Genomic DNA, 26,154 nt, shown 5'->3' with positions numbered 1-26,154 from the left:
GTAGGTATTGTGATATAAACTGAGTCTGTTCTACAGTTTCTCATTAGGCTGAATGTATAACTGGCTCTAAATGTAGGTATTATGATATACACTGAGTCTGTTCTACTGTTTCTCATTAGGCTGAATTAATAACTAACTCTAAATGTAGGCTTGTCCAACCTAGCAACAGTAGCTATATAAAAACATTTGTGGGTGTAGCCTGGAGTGAACAAGACCTCTGAAATCATGCATCATTCTGTAGTTGGTGTCATGCCCATATTAGGAATTTTGGGTCTAAGCTGTTTTTTGCTATGGGAAAAATGAATGGCGGGTTTGACCTACAATCACCAATATTGATCTTTTGTTGGCGATACTTTGTTTTTTTTTGTTCTGGCTACCTTGAATTGCCATGTTGTTTAGCAATCAATATACAAATAATGAACATACATACTACAAGAAAGCTGCACACTGAAATGATGCATGAAAGTAAGTCTACTATTAAATGTTAACACTGTTATACATCAACACCAGCTACTCAAACTGCACAAAGCCTCGAAACTACCACACTGGACAGAGCCTGCTGGTTTGTGTGAAGTATTTTGGTGAGGTCAGTCTTATGATGTCCATTCAGTGCACAGCAGCATTAGCATGTAGCATTATTCTTATTTTGACCTTGTTATTGTGAGGATCCAGTGACAAAAGGTACAAAACTTATCAGCTTCACAATATGTCAGTTTATCCCAGCAGTGGTTTTTAAAAAAATGTCCATTTTCCTTGTAGAGAAAAACAGGAAAAACAGGCCTGGATATCCTGATATGGGCATGACAGCAAAATGATGCACGACTTCAGGGGTCTATTAAACAAAGCAAATAATAATAATAAAAAAAAGAGCAGACAAATAATCTTCTCGAAACAATGAACTGAACTATATTCGAATACAGCAGCATCAAAGGCTGGAAAACGAGGATCACAAATGTCCGCTTTATAACAGGAGCATCACACACACACACATACATACATACACACACGCATACGCACACTCCTATGGCGCATTAAATTCCAGCATTTTGACCCCCGACCCCATCTGCCAATCACATCCACCGTCTGCTCTGACTGACAGCGTGTGTAACCTCCATGAGCCTGAAGAAGGTGAAGAGCGTTTTCAGTCCACACAGCTTCGCACTGTGTCTCCATGACAGTACTTCTTTTCTTCTGTTACCTCTCGCTCTACCCCGCTCTCTCGCACTCTCTCTCTACAGAGAGGTGGAAGGCAGTTTTTTGACGCGTCTCTGGGCGAGGAATGAAGACTCAATGGGTTTGAGTTCGGGGGTGGGCTGGGAACTCTTCAGAGCAGAGTAGGTGGCAGCCATTGCTCCCTGAGAAAGAGAAAGGTTATATATTATTGATAATATGTGTAAATAATGTATGACAACATGATGTAACTTTAACTTTTAGCTTTGACTCTCAGACATTTCACTAAAATAAACATGAATCAGCCCTTCATCTGCATTCAGAGAGTGAAAAAGGGTACGAAGGGTTAGGCAACTAGGCCTAGAGCTTAGGAAGCTAGGGTTTAGTGGTTAGTCAGCTATGGCTCAGGCTTCGTGGCTAAGGTTAGTGGTAAAGGGTGGGCACTTAGGGAATAGGCTGTTAGGTTTAGGGGTTAAGTCACCGTGGGTAAGGTTTAGCTGCTAGGTTGAGGGTATAGGAACTAGGGGTTAAGGTTAGGCAGTCAGGGAACAGTTTAAGGGGTTAAGTAGCTAAGGGTATAGCTCAGTAGCTAGGTTAAGGGAGTAAGGAGCTAGAGTTAGCGGTTAAGGTCAAGTAGTTAAGGGACAGGCTGGTTAAAGGGTTAAGTGGTTAAGTGACAGGCTGGTTAAAGGGTTAAGTAGCTAAGGGTAGGGGTTAGCAACTAGGTGAAGGGCTTAGCTTCTAGCCAGCTAGGCTTAAGGCTTACTTAGCTAAAGGTAAGGCTTAGCAGCTAGGTTGTGTACACAGCTAAGCAGCTAGGGTTAGGGGTCAGGCAGCAAGGGTTCAGGCTTTGGCAGCTAGTGTTAGGGGTCAGGCAGCTAGAGTTAGGGGTTAAGGTCAAGTAGTTAAGGGACAGGCTGGTTAAGGGGTTAAGTAGCTAAGGTAGGGCTTTAGCAACTAGGCGAAGGGCTTAGCCATTTAGGCAGCTAAGTTTAGGGGTTAAGTAACTAAAGGTAGGGTTTAACAGCTAGGATACATACACAGCTAGGATACATACACAGCTAAGCAGCTAGGGTTAGGGGTCAGGCAGCAAGGGTCCAGCCTTAGGCAGCAAGGGTCCAGCCTTAGCCAGCTAGTGTTAGGGGTCAGGCAGCTAGAGTTAGGTGTTGCGTTGCTATGGGTAGGATTTAGCAGCTAGGTTAAGGGTGTACACAGCTAGGCAGCTAGAGTTAAGGGTTAGCTAACTACGGGTAGGATTTAACAAATAGGTTAAGGGCATACACAGCTTGGGAGCTGAAGTTAGGGGTTAGGTGGCTAGATTTAGGGATTAGGCAGATAGTGTTAGGTGTCAGGCAGCTACAGTTAGGTAGCTATGGGTAGGGTTTAGCAGCTAGGTTAATAGCTTAGCCAACTAGGCAGCTAAGAGTTCAGGGATAATCAGCTAGAGTTATGGTTTGTGCTTAGGCAGCTAGAGTATGTGCTTAGAGATAGGTACTAGAAATCAGGCAGCCAGAGTTAGAGCTTAGTGTTAGGCTTTTATGGGACAGGCAACCAGAAGTAGTGCTTAGGGTTAGGCAGTTCAGCGATAAGCATGTACAACCCCAATTCCAATGAAGTTGGGACGTTGTGTAAAACAAAAAAAGAATACGATGATTTTCCAATCCTTTTCAACCTATATTCAATAGAATACACTACAAAGACAAGATATTTGACGTTCAAACGGATAAACTTTGTTTTTTTGCAAATATTTACTCATTTTGAATTTGATGCCTGCAACACGTTCCAAAGAAGTTGGGACAGGGGCATGTTTAACCACTGTGTTACATCACCTTTCCTTTTAACAGCGCTCAATAAGCATTTGGGAATGGAGGACTCTAATTGTTGAAGCTTTGTAGGTGGAATTCTTCCCCATTCTTGCTTGATGTACAACTTCAGATGCTCAACAGTCCGGGGTCTCCGTTGTCGTATTTTGCGCTTCATAATGCGCCACACATTTTCAATGGGAGACAGGTCTGGACAGCAGGGGGGCTAGTCTAGTACCCGCACTCTTTTACTACAAAGCCACGCTGTTGTAACACGTGCAAGATGTGGCTTGGCATTGTCTTGCTGAAATAAGCATAAAAAAACGTTGCTTGGATGGCAGCATATGTTGCTCCAAAACCTGTATATACCTTTCAGCATTAATGGTGCCTTCACAGATGTGCAGGTTACCCATGCCATGGGCACTAACACACACCCCCATACCATCAGAGATGCTGGCTTTTGAACTTTGCACTGATAACAATCCAGACAGTCCTTTTCCTCTTTGGTCTGGAGGACACAACGTCCATGATTTCCAAAAACAATTTGAAATGTGGACTCGTCAGACCACAGGACACTTTTCCACTTTGCGACAGTCCATCTCAGATGAGCTCGGGCCCAGAGAAGCCGGCGGCGTTTCTGGGTGTTGTTGATATATGGCTTTCGCTTTGCATGGCAGAGTTTTAACTTGCACTTACGAACTGTGTTCACTGACAATGGTTTTCTGAAGTGTTCCTGAGCCCATGTGGTAATATCCATTACAGAATGATGCCAGTTTTTAATGCAGTGCCACCTGAGGGATCAAAGGTCACGGGCATTCAATGTTGGTTTTCTGCCTTGCCGCTTACTTGCAGAGATTTCCCCAGATTCTCTGAATCTTTTGATGATATTATGGACTGTAGATGATGAAATCCTTAAATTCCTTGCAATTGCACATTGAGAAATGTTGTTCTTAAACTGTTGGACTATTTGCTCACGCAGCTGTTCACAAAGTGGTGAACCTCTCCCCATCCTTGCTTGTGAGTGAATGAGCTTTTCAGGGATGCTCCCTTTATACCCTATCATGACACTCACCTGTTTCCAATTAACCTGTTCATGAATGTGTTGCAGGCATCAAATTCAAAATTAGTGAATATTTGCAAAAAACAATAAAGTTTATCTGTTTGAACATTACATATCTTGTCTTTGTAGTGTATTCAATTGAATATAGGTTGAAAAGGATTTGCAAATCATCATATTCTGTTCTTATTTATGTTTTACACAACATCCCAACTTCATTGGAATTGGGGTTGTAGTATTAGTGCTTAGGAAGATAGAGTTTATGCTTAAGTTTAGGCAGTTAGGGGAAAATCAACTAGAGTTAGGGATTAGGTAGGGACGATGGGGTTTAGCAGCAAGGTTAAGGGCTTAGGCAGCAAGGGTAGGTGTCAGGCAGCTAGAGTTAGGGGTTAGGTAGCTAAGGGTAGTGTTTAGCAGCCAGGTTAAAGACTTAGCCAGCTAGTAGTGGTAGTTTGAATTAAGCTGCTAGGGTTAGGAAACTTGCCAGTAGTAATATAAAATAATCCGTTTTTCAATTATAAAATGAAAATTTAAATGAAGACAGTAAGTGCAAAAAAAAAAAAAAAGTTCAGAGTCACATTACTGACATACTAAAAATGAATTGACTTTACTGTAATGTTAACTGGCAGACTAACATACTTTCTAAATTGTTTTTATTTTATGTACTTTAGGTCTACAATGTGAGGCTGTTTACATAAATACAAATATCGGATCAATATCAGTCAATACTCAGTATTAAATCAGGGGGTGATTAAACTGGATAAGGGCATGTATTATTACAGGTAACTGATTAAGCTGTCAAATTTGGCCATGTGCAGGCCTCAGATGGGGTCTGGGCAGCATTACCTTCACCAGCTGTGCGTCCTGGTGCTGCAGCTGGCTGTTGGGCAGCTGGTCTCTGTGCATAATCCAGGGGTGTTTGAGCACCTGCTTAGCCGTTAGCCTCTGATGAGGATCCACATGGAGCATTTTAGAGACCAGATCCTGCAGAGAGAGTGAGAGAATGAGAGAGAATGAGAGAGAGAGAGAAAGTGAGTGAGTGAGTGAGTGAGTGAGTGAGTGAGTGAGAGTACAGTCATGCACAGAAAACACACAGTAGATAGAGATTCAAATGTGTGTGCGTGAAAGACAGTGATTTAATGCGTGTCTGACCTTGGCTGCTTCCGACACCGCGTCCCAGTTGCCCCCGGTCAGAGTGAAGCGTCCGCTCCCTATCCGGCTCAGGATCTCCTCCGGAGTGTCCTCCGGACCGTTAGCAAAAGGAGTGAAACTGAAAAAGAGCGTGAGCGAGAGGTGAGTGCCATGTGTTCACATGCAGCAAACTCATTCATTTCTAGTCGAGCTTGAAGTCAGACAAGAATAGATATTTCATAAAGAGGTCTCCACTCTAATGTCCAACCACATGGTAGACGAATCAGTTTTTTCTGATAACCAGTGATTGATAACGTCATGTCTGTATTTTCATGTGCACTCTGCAGTGTGTGAGGACAGTACAGACCCTGCTAACATTGTGTACAGCAGAACTCCCAAACTCCAAATATCACAGCCTTCATCATAGCCTTGCCTCTTCAGCACCTACAATACACACACAGACACACACAGCATTATGCAACGTTACGCAATGTTACACATCCTAATTTGAGGCTCCTGCCTTTTTACACGGCCAGATGGTCACTGCTAAATCAAAGCTAAATCAAAAAAAAAAGAAGAGCTAAACCTCTTAAACACTTCAGTTCCTCACTCTCATAAAGGACCTTACATATCAGTTTCATAGTACTTACTAAATAACCCATAGATGCTAAAAAATCATAATTACTAAATAATTTGTAATAGTTACTGAATAATTTAAAGTTAAAACAATAACCTGTGGTAGGTGCTGAATCCTACATAGTGGACACTGAATAATTCATAATAGTTCCTGAATAATTAATAGCAGATACTGAATAATTCATAGTAGATTCTGAATAATTCATAGTAGACACTATAATTCATCATAGACACTGAGTAATTAATAGTAGATACCGAATAATTCATTGTAGTTACTGAATAATTCATAACAGATACTGAGTAATTCATAGTAGACACTGAGTAATTCAGATATGGTTGATATGGATATAATTTATAGTAATTTCTGAATAATACATATTAGGATTCAAGAGCAACACAAAGCAAATTACAGAAAAATAAATATGAGCATGTATCGTGATATTTTATCTATTTATCAATAGATAAATAGATAAAATATCAATCAGATTTAAGTTATGTGCCATAATGTCAGCATAAACCACAGCCACGGCTTAAAACTGCTTTCACATTTTGATTAGGTAACAATAGACTTGCAAATGCTAGTTAGCTGACTGTTTTGTTCTAGCTAATGACTTCTACCTTAACTAACACAGAGCTAAGCTAGCTAGCTAAATAGCTAACTATTAATTTAGCCAACACCAATGTAAGCCTAGCTAATATTACATGTTATACATCACATTGACCCAGAACCCTGATAAACAACCGGGGGGGGATGGGGCTCTGAAAGGTCACTGGTGTTTTGTAATTAATAAGTGAATAACAAGTCTGCAGTTTAAGGGGTTTAAGAGAAGAAAGGGTGTCTGGACCTCTGGAGCAACGAAGTTAGCGGTGTAGCAGGGGGTCATCAGCAGGCCGTTATCGGCGCGAAGCTGCTTAGCGAAACCGAAGTCACAGATGCGCAAAGACTCCGGGTTGCCAGATTCATCCACATACAGGATGTTACTGGGCTTCAGGTCTCTGTGAACCACCTACAGAGGAGAAAAAGGAGAATCAGACGGTTACAGTCCTCTGTTACAGTCCAATGCAGCAATAAAAAAAAAAAAAATAAAAAAATCAGGTTAAATGAATCTGTGGATGAGTGTAATCAGCTACTGTTTGAGCAAAAGACGGACTGTGAGCTTCATCATCAGCTAACACTCTCAGCACAACGCAAATTCTTCCAGATATCTAAACTCTCTCACTCCTGTTCTCACTGATGTGTGGCCATGAGGGGGGTGAAGAGAAAACATGCTGAGATATTATTGGTCTGTATAATTTTTCCCGCCTGTTGGTATAACTGACGTAACCAAACGTCAGACGGCGTTTAGAGGAGGCAGGAATCGGGACACTTCCATCAGAGATTACAGAGAAACAAGAGTTTTGTCTTTTGAATGAAATGCCACAATACACTGAGCTTAATGTGACCAGAGACACCAAATAACACAGTAAAACAGGTCCATTTAAATTTCAAGATGGACAGGTTCAAGAATAATGGCACATCCCCACTTTCCAGTCCAACAGAGAGCAGTGTTGAACATACAAATGTTATATTAATCAGAGATCCGCCTGGTGCAAAGCAGGAAATCTAAAAATACTGGAGAAACTAAACTTCAGTGAAAAAAATACAACAAACACAAGTGAAAGTAAAAGCGCATCTACTTTTAAACACACTAAAGTATATAAAAAACAGGCAGCTCAAATGCTAGAAAATGAGAGAAAAAAAATCTCCTGGACTTTGTAAGTTCTTTGCAGGTCTTAAAGGAGAACTCCACTGATTTTTTCACAATTTCTACATAATTAATTGGTTAAGATGTAAATGGAGTCATTCAGAGTGGTTTGGTGTGAAATGCTCCATTACAGTCAGACTTGTTCACAGTGGTGCTGATAGGAACCAGACGTCCACCTCTAAAAGCTCCCTCACAGAAAGTTACTACATGAAATGGTTATGAATTCACTGTCTGATGTCTGACGCATTGGTTTACAGTGGTTTTGTGATTAAATGTCTTGTTAATCCATTTATTTTAATCCATTCATGGTAGAGGGACACATGCAGGGTGGTGTGAGGCAAAATAGTCCCCAAAGAAAAGTTATTATTTCAGATTTTCCACTATTTTACAATCATCAACATCCCATATAGAACTCAGAAGACTCATGCAGGTTCACTGGTGGTTTTGGATAGCAAAATAAAATGTCTATATTTGTGCTGTAGACATGGCGACCCCTGGTTCTTATCACCACCTGTAAAGAAATCAGAATCATTGCACACCAAACCACTCTGAATCACTCTGTTTAATATTAAGGACTGAATTTTGCAGGAATTTTGACAAATTGTCAATTGCTGTGTTTGGGGGCAGTTGTGGGCTGGAGGTTAGGGAACTGGCCCTGTGACCGGAAAGTTGCTGGTTCGATCCTTAGTGCCGACAGTCCATGACTGAGGTGTCCTTGAGCAAGACACCTAACCCCCAACTGCTCCCCAGGCGCCGTGGATAGGTCTGCCCACCGCTCTGGGCAAGTGTGCTCACTGCCCCCTAGTGTGTGTGTATTCACTAGTGTGTATGTGGTGTTTCACTTCATGGATGGGTTAAATGCAGAGGTGGAATTTCCCCATTTGTGGGATTTAAAAAAGTATCACTTCACTTCTCCTCTAGTTAAAATGTAAGGAGTGAAAAGTATTTTATCTTGGAAATGAATAAGTTTTATCTTTGAAATGTAACTGTGTTAAAAGTACTCAATCTCAAGAACACTCCAGAAAAGTGTGCATCAGTGTGTGTTAGTGTGTGTTTACCCCCTGAGAGTGCAGGTACTCCACAGTTTTGGTGATGGTGTGAAGAACAGCGCTGGCCTCTCGCTCGGAGAAGAACTTCTGTTTGAGGATTCGGTCCAGCAGCTCTCCACCCCGCATCAGCTCTGTCACCAGATACACCTGCTTACTGTTATCATACACCTTGACAGACAGACACAGACAAACAAATTATCGCTTTAAGACTAGTTATTCTTCCACACAGGGCTGGTGGTGTGTGTTTATTTGATGTTTATTTGTTTGAAATTCTGATGGAGAATGATGTTTGTAGGTTTGATGTTTGTTTGTTTGTTTATACATACATCTTTCAGGGTGATGATGTTGGGATGCTGCCCGTACCGCAGCAGAATCTCAATCTCTTCAGAAGGATCAGTGCTTGTCTTATCAATAACCTATCAATGCAAATTGTGTCTATTAACAACCAATTATTTTAATAACAAAAACACAAATATGATCTGTTAATATTTATAAACACAAGTCATATCTACTGACAGTCATCTATTAATAATCATCAACAATCTTAAGATAAATCATGTATTATTAATAACCAGTATCACAAAAACAACATACATATTGTCAATCACCTATTAATTAATGCTCATATTAATAACACATTGTATCAACTTTAAATCACCTAAATAAACAGAGAAACTATACTTAAGTGAAAAAATACTTATAATCAACAAAACACATGATTTTACCTGTAATTTCTCATAAATAACGATAAAACACTTTTAGACGGATATACATGTAGTATAATATAGTAAGTGTGTACACCTATCAGGCATAACATTATGACCACCTCCTTGTTTCTATACTCATTATCCATTTTATCAGCTCCACTTACTATATAGGAGCACTTTGTAGTTCTACAATTACAGACTGTAGTTCATCTGTTTCTCTGATACTTTGTTAGCCTCCTTTTACCTTGTTCTTCAGTGGTCAGGACCTCCATGGACCCTCACAGAGCAGGTACTATTTGGATGGTGGGTCATTCTCATCACTGCAGTAACACTGATGTGGTGGTGGTGTGTTAGTGTGTGTTGTGCTAGTTTGAGTGGATCAGACTTACACATTGCGTCCACTCACTGTCCACTCTATTAGACACTTCTGCCTTGTCAGTCCACCTTGTAGATGTGAAGTCAGAGACGATAGCTACACGATAGTGTCAGTACATCACACACTAACACACCACCATATCATCAGTGTTACTGCAGTGCTGAGAATGATCCACCACCCTAATAGTACCTGCTCTGTGGAGGTCCTGACCATTGAAGAACAGGGTAATGAAGTCTGCAGAGAAACAGATGGACTGCAGTCTGTAATGTGGCTGATGGTGTTGTGGCTGATCTGTGTGTGGTATACACCATTATTGAAACCCATATACTTCCATATATCAGTTTTCTGTATGGACAACATCAGCAAGAGGAAGACCAGTGTGTGTGTGTGTGTGTGTGTGTGTGTGTGTGTGTGCGTGCATGTACAGACCTTCACTGCGTATTCCGTGTTGGTGGTTTTGTGGATGCAGCGCTTGCACACTGAAAATGACCCCATGCCAATGTCCTCCTTCAGCACGTAACCGTCACTAAACACGATGTTCTTACCGTGCAGCTGCTGTTCACACAAACAAAAATATATATTAATAAATTCACAATACACAATAATTCATAATACACTGTTTCACTACTCAAACATTTCAAATTCCATGCTGTTATTAATTAGCTAAGTGTAAAGAAGGTACACATCCTCTACAGAGATACACACCTGCACATTTTAATACACGATTACTGTTTATTTGCTGGATTTAACAAAAATAAAACATAAAACAAGGCCAGTGCATAAGTTATGGCACATTTTGTATTTTAGTTGTTATTTATCCCCAACAATCAGCAGTAGTACTGCTAAACTATACTAAATCCAGACCCAGAGAACAAATCAGTTCAACTCAACTTCGCTTTCATTGTACATACATACATACATACATACATACATACATGTGCAGTATAACGAATTAGGTTCAGGGTATATTTCTAGGACCCTAAGTCCGCAATTTGAGGGCAAAACCATAGGCAGCTTCTAGTATTGATAACTTCAGAACAGATTAAGCTACAGAAATGCAACAATTTTCCATTGCCTTGGAAAATCACCCAAATTCCTGTTCATTTTGGTCTGCTTTTTGGCCTTCATATTCCAACAAAGGGTTAAAACAGTGACATGATTCACACATCGGATCACTCAGCAGACAATCCAGAGTGATGTCATCCACCTGTGACAATCCATCAGCCAGCAAGCCAGCTCCAAACCCATTATTGATAACTAAACACCCACTGTAATAGAAAATGTATTATATCTAGCTTTGTCTTTCAGTTTACATTGATTTTGAATATTAAAAATATCTAATATTAAATATGAAACAAATGAAAATTTGTAATTAAAAACAAAGCCTGTCTTGCTGTGTATCAGAACACTGAGCATGAATCAGAGAGGACAGAAAATCAATAAAAAGTCTGCGTTATGTTAATTGTGTCTTTTTACTTTGATAATAACCAACAGAATGAATCACATCTAAACTACTGCACTTTCAGCTCACAGACACTCCAGACTAACAATTTCTGAAAAGATATCCAAAGTGCAACTTGTTTTCAAGATCAGTATGAGCAAAAAATGCCAAAAATTTGCAGGCACTAGGGACATTTTTGATCAAAAATTAACCAAATTGATATATCAAATATGAAAATTTCTGTTAGCATTTACATGTCAAACAAAGGCACATCTGAGTAGCCCAGGGTCTCCTGAAAATAACAACATATTGCACGTGTGATTGTCTCATGTAAGTACTTTAAAATTGCAATTGTAATTGATCCTAAATCCTAAAGATCCTAAAGTTCTCAGGCCCAGTGCAGTTTATCAACCCTGGTCCTGAAGGCCCACAGTCCTGCACTCTTTACACACGTGTTCACCAAATACACACATGGTGTGGGATGTTCTCAGTACAGAACAGCCTAGATTAAAGAGAACAATAATATCACTAATGACGCATTAAGAGGGCAGAGTGCAGCAAATAATACCAGATTAGAACCACTTATCTGGAGCACAGCCACCACTCTCTGCTCATTAAGCTCTCAGCCTTTCACTCTGATCCACTCTGAAATGTTTTTGCATAATTTACAGTGATGCAAGAACATGTTCCTGCTCTCCATCGTGTGGTCAGTGACAGTAACTGCACCTTCCTTGCCTGATACAGAAGCAGCAGGAATCGGGTCTCTTCAGGTCAAGTAAGGACAATCATCATGTACAGCTGTGGATTTGTGGACTGTCTTAGTGAAAATAACATCATCTACAGACTTCAATCTATTTATTTATTTGCTGAATTTATAACATATTGGGAGAAAAATGAAAGCATTAAATGTGGCCTCTACAATAGTTGTGTTTTATTTTTATACAAAATGCTAAATTTAGGAAATAAATAGAAATTGTGCATAAATATGCGAATGGGAACGATCAGAAAATCAACATAGCATCATTTGACCCCGACTGCAGCCGATCAATTCCTACAGAATTCAGTAACAGTCTTCTCTGTTAGAGTTTACTGAACATCTCACATGATTTGAGGCAATTGTGTGATGATTTAGGCCTGTAAGTAGCACCACGCTAGTTAGCGGAGTATTAGCTTCTATTACTTGTTAGCTTCATTAGCCTCATAGCTCCAGTGCTAAAACTAAAGAAGTGCACTTCAGACACCAGAGGAGTGGGAAGTGGGGGTGCTGATAGGGCTGCAGCGCCCCCTAATTTTAGGACTGCAACTGCTAAAAACCAAAACAACAACAACAATAATAATAATAACAACTATAATAATACAACTTTCTGAACTATGCAGGTCAGTTCTGAGCCCCAGCAGCTCAATACTGTAAAACCTAAAAAGAGTCATCTAATGTTATAATGAAGATTATATCAATATGCTTATGTCATATTTCCCACTCTGTGTGTGTCGGTGTTAAATCTCACTGTGTGACTGCGGGCGACACGATCGGTTACTGCGCTACACATCAACAGTCGATCAGTTAATTTGCAGGAAGTTTTGGTTGGTTGGTATAGTGTAGTGGGTAACACCTCTGCCTTCTATGCTGTAGACTGGGGTTCAATCTCCACCTGTGTAAGCTCCCTACACTATACCATTAAGAGTCCTTGGGCAAGACTCTTAACACTACCTTCGCCTACCTGTGTAAACTGATTAAATTGCTATGGATGAGATCGTCTACCAAATGTCGTAAATGTATGTTTGTCCAGGACAAGAGAGCAGAGTGATGATGTGTCTGATCTGTCACTTATATTAAACTTAATCACCTTTTTATAGCACTTTGACATGCCCTGTTTGATGTAAACTAGAGTTTAGAGATTAGAAATAAAAAAGAAAACAAATGAAAAAGGGAAAATCATTTTTCATTATGTCATCACTCACGTCACATAGATGCTGCTTAAGATTTCTGCATCCTCAACTTAAAACTCCTGTCAGACACCCAACATGTCTCAGCTGATTGACTACATTTGTGGATTGGGGGGAATATTATTGTGCGTATTTATATAGTAGAGTATATTTGATTTTTCGCAGAACCATCACTTCAACCTAAAACTTAAAAAGCAGCCAAATGAGTCAGTGGGTGGGGTTTAGAGATGACTGACAGGCCACTGTCCACTGACCTGCACCACAGGGTGGGGGGGTGCCTGGACTGACTCCTCGGCTCCCTCCTCCTCCAGCATCGCCGGGGCAACGAAACTAAAGCCACGGAACAGCTGATGAGCGCCAGCACTCGGGGGGACACCAGGGGAGTCTAACAACACAGTACGGTATTTAAAATGACAATTTAAAAGGACGAACATTAATCAAAATAAAGAGTGCTTTGAATGAATCTGTACCTTAATTATGTTTACTTTATTAAACCTAATAACTGAACATTCCATTTTGTCATAACTCTACCCAAACTTTACTTAATGTTTCAGTAGTGACTATTTCTGTAGTGACCATTTGAGCTCAAAAACACAGTACATGACCAGGAAACACAGCTTTAAATAGCTGTTCACACAAAAATGTTCACACAAAAAAATCATCATATTTTTCATTCAAACACAAAAAAGTACTGAACTGCAGAATTTTAACGTTCCACGCTGATTTTCATACTTTGGGACACATTTAATCCAAAACAATGGGATCTAACTGCTCACTGTGTGGCCATGAGGGACAGGGATGGAGCCTCACTTCCTGCTGTAAAATGCAGGGGCATGGCTAAAAAGGCCCAACCTACAGACTAAAACACTGTGAATGGTGATGGTCAGTGTTTTAGTGTCTTAGTGTTTTCCTGACTGTCCATCGGTCAGTTTCACACAGAATGTAGACGGACACATGAATCTACCAGTTCCACATGTTGAGAGGCAGATGACGTGTCTTTATAGCCTCATTACTCCAGAAATGAGTAACGTATGATCTCGTGATGAGATGGAATGGATTCAGGAAATGTTTGAACCATATTTCTGTGCTGGATCATCACAAAGATGCAGGCACAGATATAAAAACAGAGAATTTGACGTGTGGGTGAGTTGGCGGACCCCAGAGGATTAAGCTTTGCTTCTGTAACACAACTTTGTGAAAAACTTAAACCTAAATATAACCCCTGACCTTGACTGTCAGATCTTCAGTGAGTGTTCACGATTGTTTTGTAGGGTTCTCTCACCTTTAGGCGTGCGGGAGGTGAACTCAGAGTCGAAGTAGAACGTGTCGTCGGGTCGAGCCACAGCCGGCCTGAATGGAGGCTTGATCTCCCTACGGAACAGTTTCTGAAACACAAACAGAAGAACGAGCTGAATTTTCTCTCAGACGTCTACAGCTGCCTCTTAATCTATCAGATTTTTAATAGATGATTTGACCTCTTTAAAGATCTGTAAGTGGTCGGGTCATCAGCATTAAGATTATACTTAAGCAGAGAAAAAGAAAAAACAAACTTCCAGACAGCTAAAGCTGTGTTCACACAGCAGGTGAAAGGGCCCAAATCTGATCTTTTTCTTCATATGTGACACAGATGTGTATTTGTGTGTCAGTATGAACAGCTGAATCTGACATTTTTAATTCTGATTTCAGACACTTTGACTGCATTCACAGAGCAGGTAAAAGAGGCCCCAAATCAGATTTTCTCACCAGATCCGATTTTTTGGTTTAACTGTTCACATTATCTTTTAAATGTGATTTATACGCGACATCAGTCTGAACAGATCAGCTTATCTGATCTGAGTGCGCAAAAGAACAACGCATCACGTTGCTTCAAGTGGCTCATCCAGAGGTAAACAATCATGACTATGAACAAATGCCAGTTGCTCCCGGAGGGCTCAGCTTCATCATGAAGCTTCACTGAATAACATCTGGGCTCATCACCCAGAATGGGTTTGAGCTCTCTGTACGAAGGTCATGGTCACTTCTTTGACACTGCAGCCTCATTGTCGCTTCAAACACACAATTTTTCGTACAGAAACATCATGAAATCCGATACATATCCAATATGTGGCAGTGCCGCTCAGTCTGTACAGCCAGATCGACTTATCCAAGTATCCAAGAGACTTATCCAAAACCCCTCTGTGTAGAGGTAGAGGTTAGAGATTTTGGAAGAAATGGCCAAGTGTGGCTGTAGGAGAACGAGGTTGCGAAGATGAAGCTGAACCCCTGGGAGCGACTGCCGTTTGCTGGCAGTCATGATTGTTTACCTCTGGATGAAGCGCATTAAGCAACATGAAGCACTGGTCATTCGCCACTTTTACCTGCTGTATAAACGTAGCCTTACCTAAAAGTTGTCAATCAGTCAATGTTCGGAGTTTGAAGTCCAAACTTTGTTTAGAACTGAAACAGTGAAACTTGCTAACAAACAGTAGAACTCAATAGTCACCCAAACAGCCCAAATCATTTCTGTGAAAGCACATCACCAAAACTCCCCTCAACCTGTTCATTTTTTAGCTCACAGTTTTATTGGCCTGTAAACCACATTGACTAGTCTGCGCACATTAATAAAAACCGGGATGCGGTGTAAGCAAGTTGAGGGAAGTTTTGACTAAGTATTTTTACATATGGGCTATTCTGATGACTGTTGTGTTCTAGTGTTTGTTGGCAATGTTTGCCACGCAGCTCCAGTTCTACACTAAATGAGGCAAAAATTGGACTCTAAACTGGCTCGAATGCATTTTGGGAAAGCTGACAACTGGATAAATCTGATTTTTTGCCAAAGAAATGTCACCTAATTAAACAAAAATGGCACTGCTCTGTGAGAGCTGCTTCTAAGGGAATTAATCTCCCTCCTAATTAGACCATCAGCAGCATTGTTGTAGATTACAGCTGTTCTGTGTTGAATCTGAGGATAATGGAACGGTGTCGAGTCGAGCTTCATTTTAGCAGCTAGCCCCCGTACTATTACTGAAGGTGCTGAGTTTGATGAATTATAGGAGATAATTAACTCAAAGTATTACTTAGTAGACTTGTTAAAACTACAGACAATGCAGATTCATACTGGATTAAAACAGGTATTTATTATTATTAGTCATCTTTAAAAAAGGATTAGGAGGTGAAAAGAACAGCTGTACAATCTTACATTCCAGTCTATGGTGGAGAAGAAGGTATGGCGTTTGATCTCCTCAGCACCATCTGGTCCAGAACCTGCACACAAACAAACAAACCCTTAGAAAGTAAATTCGTATTTCGGGTAGCAGGTTAACTTTGTACTGTACAAACTGCTGTGCTGTGCCGATGCTGAATTACCAAGTCTGTTTGTAGGATTTCTCTTAAATAGTGCTCTCAGCAGACTCTGAGCTTCAGCACTGAGAAACTGAGGCATACCCAACCTCGCTCTACCAGAGACAGAGAGAGAGAGAGAGAGAGAGAGAGAGAGAGAGAGAACAAATAAAAAATTACTAAATAAACTATAAAAGATAAACAATAAATAAAGCAACATAGAAAATAATAAGAACCCATTCATTTACAGTCCTTGAAATGTTTATAATTTAGCTATTTTTGATAGATTTATAAATTCTCCACTAATCAGGATTGTAATTATCTGACCTTCCAAATTATCAACATTATTTGTCTTAATTTTTCAGTTTGATCTGTTTTACAGTGGTGGCGATAGGTACCAGCGGTCGCCATGATTACAACACAAACATAGACAGTTTATTTACTATCCAAAACCACCAGTGACCCTTTATGTGTCTTCTGAGTTTTACATAGAATGTTGATGATAAAATGGTGGAAAAAACAGTGTCTCAGACATCAATCAGTGTATTTATAACCATTTTATGTAAAACGTTCTGTGAGTGAGCTAATAGAGGTGGATGTCTGGTTCCTATCAGCACCACTGTGATCAATTCTGATTGTAAGTTTCTTTAAAATGGAGCATTTCACACCAAACCACTCTGAACGACTCCATTTACATCTTAACCGCTTAATTATGCAGGAAAATCGGTCCTTTCAAATGTGCAGTGCTTACTTCAGGATGAGGTTCATGGTCTCCTTTCGGTCCTTTCCTTGGAACGGCAGAGACCCCGTCAGCATCTCAAACTGACAACACAAACACAAATAGTGCATAGCACACAAAGTACAGCATTTTGAAAAATCAGATGATCAGATGATCAGCAAACTACAGTGCGAGAGAGAGTCTTCCATACCATCAGTACCCCGAATGACCACCAGTCAGCGCTGTGGATGTGCCCCTGCCTGTTGACCACCTCTGGTGCCATGTACTCCACCGTCCCACAGAATGAATACGCCTTCTTCTCATGATCTATTGCCTCCTTACACAGACCAAAATCTACACAAAAATACAAACACCTCTGTCATTTTTAAATTCATTTTCATTTTATAGAATCATCATGCTTACAGTATTTAGACTCTGTAAATATTGTAGTAATGCTCTAATTTTTTCAGAAGCAAAAGGGTTAAAATCTTGAAACACCAAATAGAAATTTATCCAGTCAGGATTGGTCCCTCTGTGGTATCTAGGTGGATACAGCCAAGCAAGCTCTCCCATCGGTTAGGACTTCAGGAGCTGAACTTAAGGCCTTACATGTTAGATTAACTACCAGCATAATTAGGAACTGACAGAGGAATCAACCAATCACAATTTGGGGAAATAAAAGTCACTCTGCCTGAGGGAGAAGCGGCTTAGAAAATGGATGGATGGATGGAAAGTTACTCTGGTCCTTCTGGAAGTTCTAGTTACGTCACTGACTGTGAATACGAGACGTAGTCTACACAGGTTCTGGATAGTGTCAGCAGCTCTACGTCAGAACTCTTTACTGAAAGAGTTACTGTAAAACGGATACATACAAGCTCAGATATATGCAAGCTTGAAATAAAACATACTGAATATCCTCTACAAGCTTCTGTGTGTAATCTAGAATGGTCAAAAAAATGTTTGTGTGAACTAGCGTTAGCAGTTACATCATTCAAAACTCCCAGAGGGGCAACAAAAAAGATGTTTTTTGTTCTAGTTTGATCAGGTTTCGACACTGGAGGCCTGACTCCAAGAGTCAGGTGTGTGTGGGTTACCTGTGAGTTTGATGTGTCCTTCTTCGTCCAGCAGTATACTGAAACAGAGCAGGGAGCCACTGTTATCTACAGGAAATTAACAGCCCTGTTTGTAAAACAGCTTCATGTAGTTGTTTTTTCCTGTTTTCACTCCACCTGCCTTTCTGTACAATTTTTACACACTGCATGTTCATTCTTAACGGTTCAGTGATGTTTTCGTAATTCTGTAAGTCAATTTGTTCACATCAATTTCATTTAACTAAACAGATTTTCCCCCATTTTGCCAATAATGTCAGACAAAGAGGGAGAGAGAATGACTGAATGACTGAGTGAAAGAGTGAATAGGTGTGTAAATCAGTGAATGAATGAGTAAGAGAGTGAATAAGTGACTGAGCGAGTGAGTGAATGAATGAATGAATGAATGAGTTCAGTACTTCTCAGGTTTGAGGTCTCTGTAGATGATGCCCAGGCTGTGCAGGTGATCCAGACCCAGAGCTAGCTCAGCCAGGTAAAACTTCACATCCTCCTCCGTAAACATCACCTGGCAACACACGCACGCACACACATGCACGCACGCACACACACACACACACACACACACACACACACACACACACCAGTGAGAACATTTACTCTAAAAACCAACAGAGAAGCTGCAAGTTATTTTCAGAATAAAACTACTAAGTATATACCAGCATAAACCATATCTTAGTGCATGACAATGTATATAATAGTCCAGTATTGATAATATTTTAGTATATAGTAACATGAATTATGACATTATATAGTAAATATAAGCCACATTTTTCACTGTATATTACTATACAGTTTAGCTGATATAGTATGTACTAGTAAAGTGCTGTGTATATACTGTGCATTAGTATGTAATGTAATGTGGTATATATGTGGTATACATGTAATGTAATGTGGTATATATGTGGTATACATGTAATGTATTGTGGTATATATGTGGTATACATGATGCATGTATAATACAGTATATAATACTAATAGTGTTGAGTATATATTCTGGCAACCTTCAGTTCCCATCACTGGTTTCATGCTGCTGTTTTGGTGCAGTACCTCTTTTGAGAGCCTGGTGAAGAGATCTCCTCCACGCAGGAAGTCCAGAATCAGATACAGTTTACCCTCCGTCTGAAAGGCTGATCACACAGACACACATTTTATTTTAATCTCCCTCTTGGTGTCTGTAATATTGCCACATTCAGAAGCAGATAAACAGCTCGCAGTGAGAGTTAGTCAGGCTAAAGTACAGCCTACACACAGGGGGGTTAGTTTAACACACTGTTACAACCAAGACCCCAAAAGCAACCAATCAGAGAACTCTATCTCCCCTAATATGCATACAAAACTGGTCAGTTGGAAGTTCATAAAGCATTTTTTATATATATGAAATTATGATATATAATATATATATATATATATATATATATATATATATATATATATATATATATATATATATATATATATAATCATATCATAATTTAATCAGAAATGTACTATAAGTATATTTCAGTTTTATTGCTGATATTTTCCTTTGTGGTTTAGAAAAGAAATTTGCATTTTACAGCCTTGATCACTGACTTTATTCCAACATTTGGTACAAACAACACAGAACTATATAAAACAATTATGTTTTCCATAAGTGTGTCAGACATCAGAATGGCTGTTTCAACTCGTCCCTCAAACTGCTTGAGTTAACCCTGCCTATGGGGTGAGTTGTGACATCTGTACTTATTTGATGAATCTGAAATGTTCGGAAACTTTAGATGCTGGAAACAAAGTTTTGTTTTAATTTTAACATTTTAATTTTACAACAGAGACGTGTAGGTTGCTCGTACAGAACGAGGTCACACTTTATTTGTATGATCCCCTATAGATGATCTACAGCAGGGATCGGCAACATGCTGCTCCTCTGCTTCCCTGCTGTGGCTCCGCAGCTGGATCCTCCTTTGTCGTAAAATAAACCTCTGCTGATCGCCCTAACACAGTTTTAGGAATAAATGGTCTTAAACGCTTGAGTTAATGTAGCCTATATCTACTAATTATTCAAAGTTGAACCCTGAAGATCAGCACGCAGACTGCTGGTCACCATAGCAATGACAACAATCTTGCCAAGCCAGTAGCTAACAAAAAGATATGAGGTGATTGATCATTTGGAAACTAATGGACTTGTTTGCATTTATAAGCTCTCAGTTGGCTTCCTGATACATTTAGTCTGTAACAAAAAACTGTCATATGCCAAAAAGTGACTAAGTTGAAGTTTCTTTTGAGGAATAGTTTCCTGCCAGAGATGCGAGAAAAGCAGCTATAGCTGTGGTTGGGATAGTGTAGTGGGTAACACCTCTGCCTTCTACGCTGTAGACTGGGGTTCAATCCCCACTTGGGTAAGCACCCTACACTATACCAATAAGAGTCCTTAGGCAAGACTCCTAACACCACCTTCGCCTACCTGTGTAAATGATCAAACTGTAAGTCGCTCTGGATAAGAGCGTCTGCCAAATGCCGTAAATGTAAATAGCTGAGCTAAAGTTTAAAGCAGAACAATTAAGTCTGCGTTTTCATTTATATTATATTCTTTAGTCTACACTAACACATCAGCACATACTGAGACATATTTACAGGCAAGATGGTAAACGGACATAAAATGTGGCTCCCAGGTTGGTTACATTTTTGTTGAAAGAACGAAATGGTTTTTCTTTACATTTCTTTACATTTAGGTTGTCGAGCCCTGGTCTACAGATACTTAAATCATTAACAAAATTTCGGTGATTCTGGTTCAGTTGATTATCAACAACATTATGGTTAGGCTTAGGTTTAGGAGTTTTAGGTTTTGCCTTGAGGAAATAGATTTGACACAATCTTAAACACTCAACTTCAAGTTCAGTTGCATTTAATAGATATTTATTTGAATGTTACCTAAAGATCTATACTTCAAGCAACGTAAAGCATCTACAGAAGACCATACATTACACTGCTTCTTGCTCTCTCCCACTAATCAGCTGCTAAGTGCACGCTTCCTTTTCTTTTGTTTTTGTCAAGGGTTCTGTGTGTAAACACCACTGAAGAGATAAAAGGATGAGGAAAGAGAGGAGAAAGCAATGCTCTTACTGACCGTAGTGGAGTTTGACCACAAATGGGTGGTTGACCTCTGCCAGGATGTCCCGCTCCATCTTGGTTCGGACGCGATCTCTCACTAGTGGGTCAAAGAAACAGCAAAATAAGCAAAAAATCAAAAAGCAGATGAACAAAAATCTGTTACCCTTAACTGTAGCCCCGTTTCTGCCTGACCCAAAAAAGCATATCAAAGCAAAAGGGGGCGCTGTTAACATAGGCTTTGGGCTACAGTCATGATCTTGGTCATTTGAAAGGGAACACTCAACGTCAGAATAACTGTATGAATAAGTGACACAGAGTGACCGAGTCTATAACGGAGGAGTTTATTTCCTCCCTGAACTGATCTCTGACTCTTGCCGTGTTATCAGACCACATGTTCTGAATTATGATGTCTCTGGGGAGAGTGGTGAGATTTTGTAGGTGAGGACACTGATTTGCTGATGTTTGCTCACTCAGTGCTTCTGTTGTAAATGAGATGATTGTAACTGCTGTGAATAACATCATAAAACGATTTGCGGGAATCAAATCCAGAGATTTCAAGCTGTCTAATAGTATACTGCATCACCATATTGCTGGACAATTTGATGTATAAAAATAATGTTAATAATGAAAGTGTGCCAGTACAGTAATCTATAAAAGGTTAACTATTTTATTACCCCACTGTGCACATCTTCAGACCCTTTTCTTGCATCTTATGTTAAATTATTTCTGATAGTGCTGAATTAATCTACCCAATTTATGTTTGTATGTAGCAGAGATTTTATTGCTGCTAAATGAAAAAAGGCAAAACCTGTCTTTACTTTTAATGTAGCAAAAAAAAAAAATTCCCCATGTAATTTTAGACTAATTCCATTTACCCCTTCACTCTATCTCGGGTCGGTAACATGCAACTCTTTTCCTGCCCTGTTGAGATGCTAAAAAGTCATGAAGCCTCAGGCACCATTTAAGTTGGAACCAGAAAATTTGATCCAAAAGCTGGCGAATGAGTAGCGACTTCAGCCTGGAAAAAAATGAACATTAAGAGACATTTTACAAGAAACTGTTCTACTTATGTGGAAAAGTTTCCTGCCAGAGATGCGAAAAAAGCAGCTTTAGCTGAGCTAAAGGTAAAAGCAGAGCAAAGTAAGTCTGCGTTTTCATTTATATTATATTTTCTAGCCTATACTAGGACATCAGCACATACCGAGACATATATGGCCATAAAATTTTGCGGCTCCCAAGGTGGTGTGATTTTTGTTGCTCCTCTTAACATTTGGGTTGCAACCCCTGGTCTATGTGAACATTTCATGATGAAATGACCAATAGTAATTGTTCAAAATGACCATGGAATAAAACCTTGTCACATGAATTTATGTTAAAGATCATTTGTTCATCTCCTAAAAAAGCTACTTTTATAGAGATAACAGGTTTTGCTCCATCAGTGACTATATACTGTGATATTTAACAGAGTGGAAATGAATCATATATATATTTTTTTAACATCCTGATAACGTAAGAAGAAATTCATTCTTCGAGTAGCTCTGATTGGTCAGCTCTGATTGGCCAGCTTTATAAAATGAACTGGCTCAGATGTTATGGAGTGTTACAGGCCATCTGATACTGATGGCATTAATATGCGAGTTTGTTTTTAAAATCTGATGTGAATTTTTTCTGTGCATAAAAACTGGATTTGGGCTTAAAGCACAGAGAAATGTAATGAAGCACTAGAGTCAAAATTACCATTCAAAATTCTAAACTGAAACTCCTGACCAAAAACCAAAAGAAAGCATTTAATAATTTGCCACATATATTTAGGCCTTTATACTATGTTTTCATTTATGATGTTTAATAAATGTACTAAGCTTGAAAAAGCTACCAGTTAATAAAGAAAATATACTGTATTATAGATAAAATCATCTTCCAGACACTTTGCTTGTTTTGTCCAAACTTTTCCACTCAGAAGTGCATTTTTAAAAATTCTGTGCCAAAACATTTTAGTGGCTGAATTTGTGGTGCATTTAATTCCGACTGTGCGCAGTGAAACTTGAATGTGTGAATGTGGAATTAGTTTCAGCACTCATCAAAACAAACAGACAACAGTCCTTTCTGAGGCCTACGATTTTAGTGAAACTCAAAACAAACCATATAAACACGAAAAGAACAAAAGCAGCGCAGATAGAAGAGCGTAGAAGAAGGAGGTGAAGCTGCTGCTAAAAACCACAAACAGGTTTCTGTGAAGGAAACTAAACGACGACTGAAGAGACTGAAACCACACAGATACACAGCTGTGTAACCGCTCAATAGCGCTGTCTGAGTAAACAACCTGCAGGAGAGAAATGAGAGAGAGAGAGAGAGAGAGAGAGAGAGAGAGAGAGAGAGAGAGAGTGCACAGGAGAGGGAGAGAGAGAGAGAGGGAGAGAGAGAGAGAGAGAGAGAGAGAGAGAGCACAGGACAGACAGGAATAGAGAAAGATGAAAGAGGGAGAGAAAAAGGAAAGACAGAAAAACAGAGAGAGAGAGAGAGAGAGAGAGAGTTCACAGGAGAGAGAGGGAGAGAGAGGGAGAGAGAGAGAGAGAGAGAAAGAGAGAGACAGAGAGAAAGAGAGAGAGAGAGAGAGAGAGAGAGAGAGAGAGGGAAGCAAGAGAGAGAGAGCACAGGACAGACAGGAATAGAGAAAGATGAAAGAGGGAGAGAAAAAGGAAAGACAGAAAAACAGAGGGAGAGAGGGAGAGAGAGAGAAGAGAGAGATAAGAGAGAAAGAGAAAGCAAAGAGAAAAATAGAGAGACACCACAACAACAGAGATAGAGAGAAAGAAAAAAAAAAGAGAGAAAAACAGGGTGTGTGTGTGTGAGCGTGGGAAACTGTGTGTGTGGGTGGGTGTGGGTGTGTAAGGATGTGTGTATGGGTGGGGGTTTGAGAGACTGAAAGTGTGTGTGAGTTTTAGTACAGTATTTTTCAACCTTTTGCACAATGAAGCCCACTGTTTATAACTGTAAAGCACAGCAGCTCACAGAAAAACTGACATTAACTGCATTTGAAGGCCGACTGTCTCACAGCGGCGTGACTAGGCTGTCCCATTTTGAAGGCTCCTTCATATACAGCTGAGAAATGTGTCGTCCTTTTCCATGGCAACAAAGAATCCAACGGGTGAATCCTTCACCAGCCAACATATCCTGAGGTTAATTGCATGTTGGCGAGTATTTGAGAACATGGCAGCATCAGCAGAGGAGTGAACGGCAACTGAGGAGACACTTTTAAATGTAAATATGAGGTTTAAACTGTGTCGATTAGCTAACAATACAAATGTAAAAAAAAAAAAGCCAACGTGGTCTGAAGCTGAACTTACGCTAACATGCTGGCAGTGATGCGCCAGCTCTAATAAATGAACAAATAAAAAACTAAAATCAAAGTTTTAAAGAACTTTAAAAGAACTTGGCAGGAGTATCGCTTAGTGATGTAACAGTAATGGGAGGAACAGCGGTGATGTGACGCAAATAGGAAATCTGGCATAGAGCCGAAGAATGCAGCCCCTGAATTGGGACACAGCTGTGGAGTGTGATTTGATGCTGCGGTCCATCACGTCTTCACTATAAATACTCTTGTATTACTGTTTATTACTGTTTACTTTATTACTCTTGTAGACACTGTTTCGTCTGGAGTCTCTTTCATTTTGAGGGTTTTAGCTCCTCATTTAAAATAAACCTCACTTGTGAACTTCTGGATTAGCGTCTTCTGGATTAACACCTCAAGTCGCTGATGCTCGACCAGTAATCAAACACAAGGCACGTTCCAAAGCCTAGGCTGCAGCCGAGCTAGTGTAGGTTGCGGTAGGACTTTGCTATGAAAATTCCTCCTTAGTGGCCTATTGGTCACACTAAAGGAACAGTCCTAATGAGGCGGCATGGTGACGTCCACAGAAAGGTCCCGCCTCTTGCAATTGTGGTGCAAAATTTCCGAGGGAGCCCGTTGCATTGAGATATTCTTATGTAGTATGATAAACTATATACTGTATATATAAATACTTAGAAATAAAGCACGATATATGGACGATGTACAATATTTGGTGAACGCTTTAATCATTCGTTTTATATTTTATAAGGTAATGAAGATGAAGTCAAGAACGTGAACAACTTACATTTTAAAACAAGCTCTGCTCCAATGGCTTTGTTTTCTGCCATTTTCGTGATGCTATTTTTTTTTTTTATTTGCATTGTTCGTGCACAGAGAACTGTGGGTAACCGAAGGCCTGGACAGATACATCAGTTGCGTCCTGCATTTCCAGGCTGGGTATAAAGGGTCCTTCACTTTGGAAAAGCCTGCTCTGACACAGCGGCCAAGAAAGGCAGCCTAGGCTTTGGAACACAGCTACTGACCACTGACTGTCCATATTATTTGAAGGCTCATCTGTAGCTTTTATCAGTTGCAGCTCAAGCTGCAGGACCGACATGAGAGCAAATGAGAATCTGCAAAGAGTCAGACATTCAAACAGGTGAATTATACTGACAGTACAGCACTGACATGATAATAGAAGAACGTAGGCTCTACTGATGAATTCCATTTCATCGTAGACTGTGTTCCCACCGGCACTGAACTGTCTGCATCGAGCTGATGACTGAGCTGATGATGCTGAATTAGCTTGCAACTGCCATGTTTACTGGTTATAACTGGAAACATTTCATTCTTCGATTTTTAATCGTTAGGACTAAATTAATCGTTTTCTATTTATGGTTTTATGACTTAAAATGCCGTTACTGGCCCTTTACAAACTACTGCCTCCACCCGAGTACAGACCTGCAGACCACTAGTGGGTGCTTCTGGTGGTCCGTTTCCCCTTTAGGTTGAAAACACCTGTTTTAGTATATATGT

General features: G+C 39.9%; 1 protein-coding gene across 7 annotated transcripts in view; it reads right to left on the bottom strand.

Moving 5' to 3' along the window:
• Positions 1–320: 320 nt before the first annotated feature.
• The window catches only part of rps6ka1 (ribosomal protein S6 kinase a, polypeptide 1), a 108,955-nt gene continuing 83,121 nt past the window's right edge, over positions 321–26,154 (bottom strand). For all 7 annotated transcript variants that reach the window (XM_017716757.2, XM_017716758.2, XM_017716759.2 and 4 more), the window contains 18 exons: positions 21,307–21,387; positions 19,251–19,330; positions 18,602–18,708; positions 18,189–18,226; positions 17,306–17,448; positions 17,128–17,198; positions 16,404–16,492; positions 16,237–16,301; positions 14,341–14,443; positions 13,313–13,443; positions 10,103–10,228; positions 8,917–9,006; positions 8,600–8,758; positions 6,642–6,803; positions 5,528–5,604; positions 5,182–5,299; positions 4,876–5,013; positions 321–1,355 (listed from right to left, as the gene is read on the bottom strand). In XM_017716757.2, the coding sequence (XP_017572246.1) occupies positions 1,233–1,355; positions 4,876–5,013; positions 5,182–5,299; positions 5,528–5,604; positions 6,642–6,803; positions 8,600–8,758; positions 8,917–9,006; positions 10,103–10,228; positions 13,313–13,443; positions 14,341–14,443; positions 16,237–16,301; positions 16,404–16,492; positions 17,128–17,198; positions 17,306–17,448; positions 18,189–18,226; positions 18,602–18,708; positions 19,251–19,330; positions 21,307–21,387 (1,901 nt within the window). In that variant the 3' untranslated portion in view covers positions 321–1,232. The remainder of the gene's footprint in view (positions 1,356–4,875; positions 5,014–5,181; positions 5,300–5,527; positions 5,605–6,641; positions 6,804–8,599; positions 8,759–8,916; positions 9,007–10,102; positions 10,229–13,312; positions 13,444–14,340; positions 14,444–16,236; positions 16,302–16,403; positions 16,493–17,127; positions 17,199–17,305; positions 17,449–18,188; positions 18,227–18,601; positions 18,709–19,250; positions 19,331–21,306; positions 21,388–26,154) is intronic.

This window comes from Pygocentrus nattereri, chromosome 10 (genome assembly GCF_015220715.1).
Source record: "Pygocentrus nattereri isolate fPygNat1 chromosome 10, fPygNat1.pri, whole genome shotgun sequence".
NCBI classification, from domain to species: domain Eukaryota; kingdom Metazoa; phylum Chordata; class Actinopteri; order Characiformes; family Serrasalmidae; genus Pygocentrus; species Pygocentrus nattereri.
This window is presented reverse-complemented; position numbering and strand designations above follow the sequence as displayed.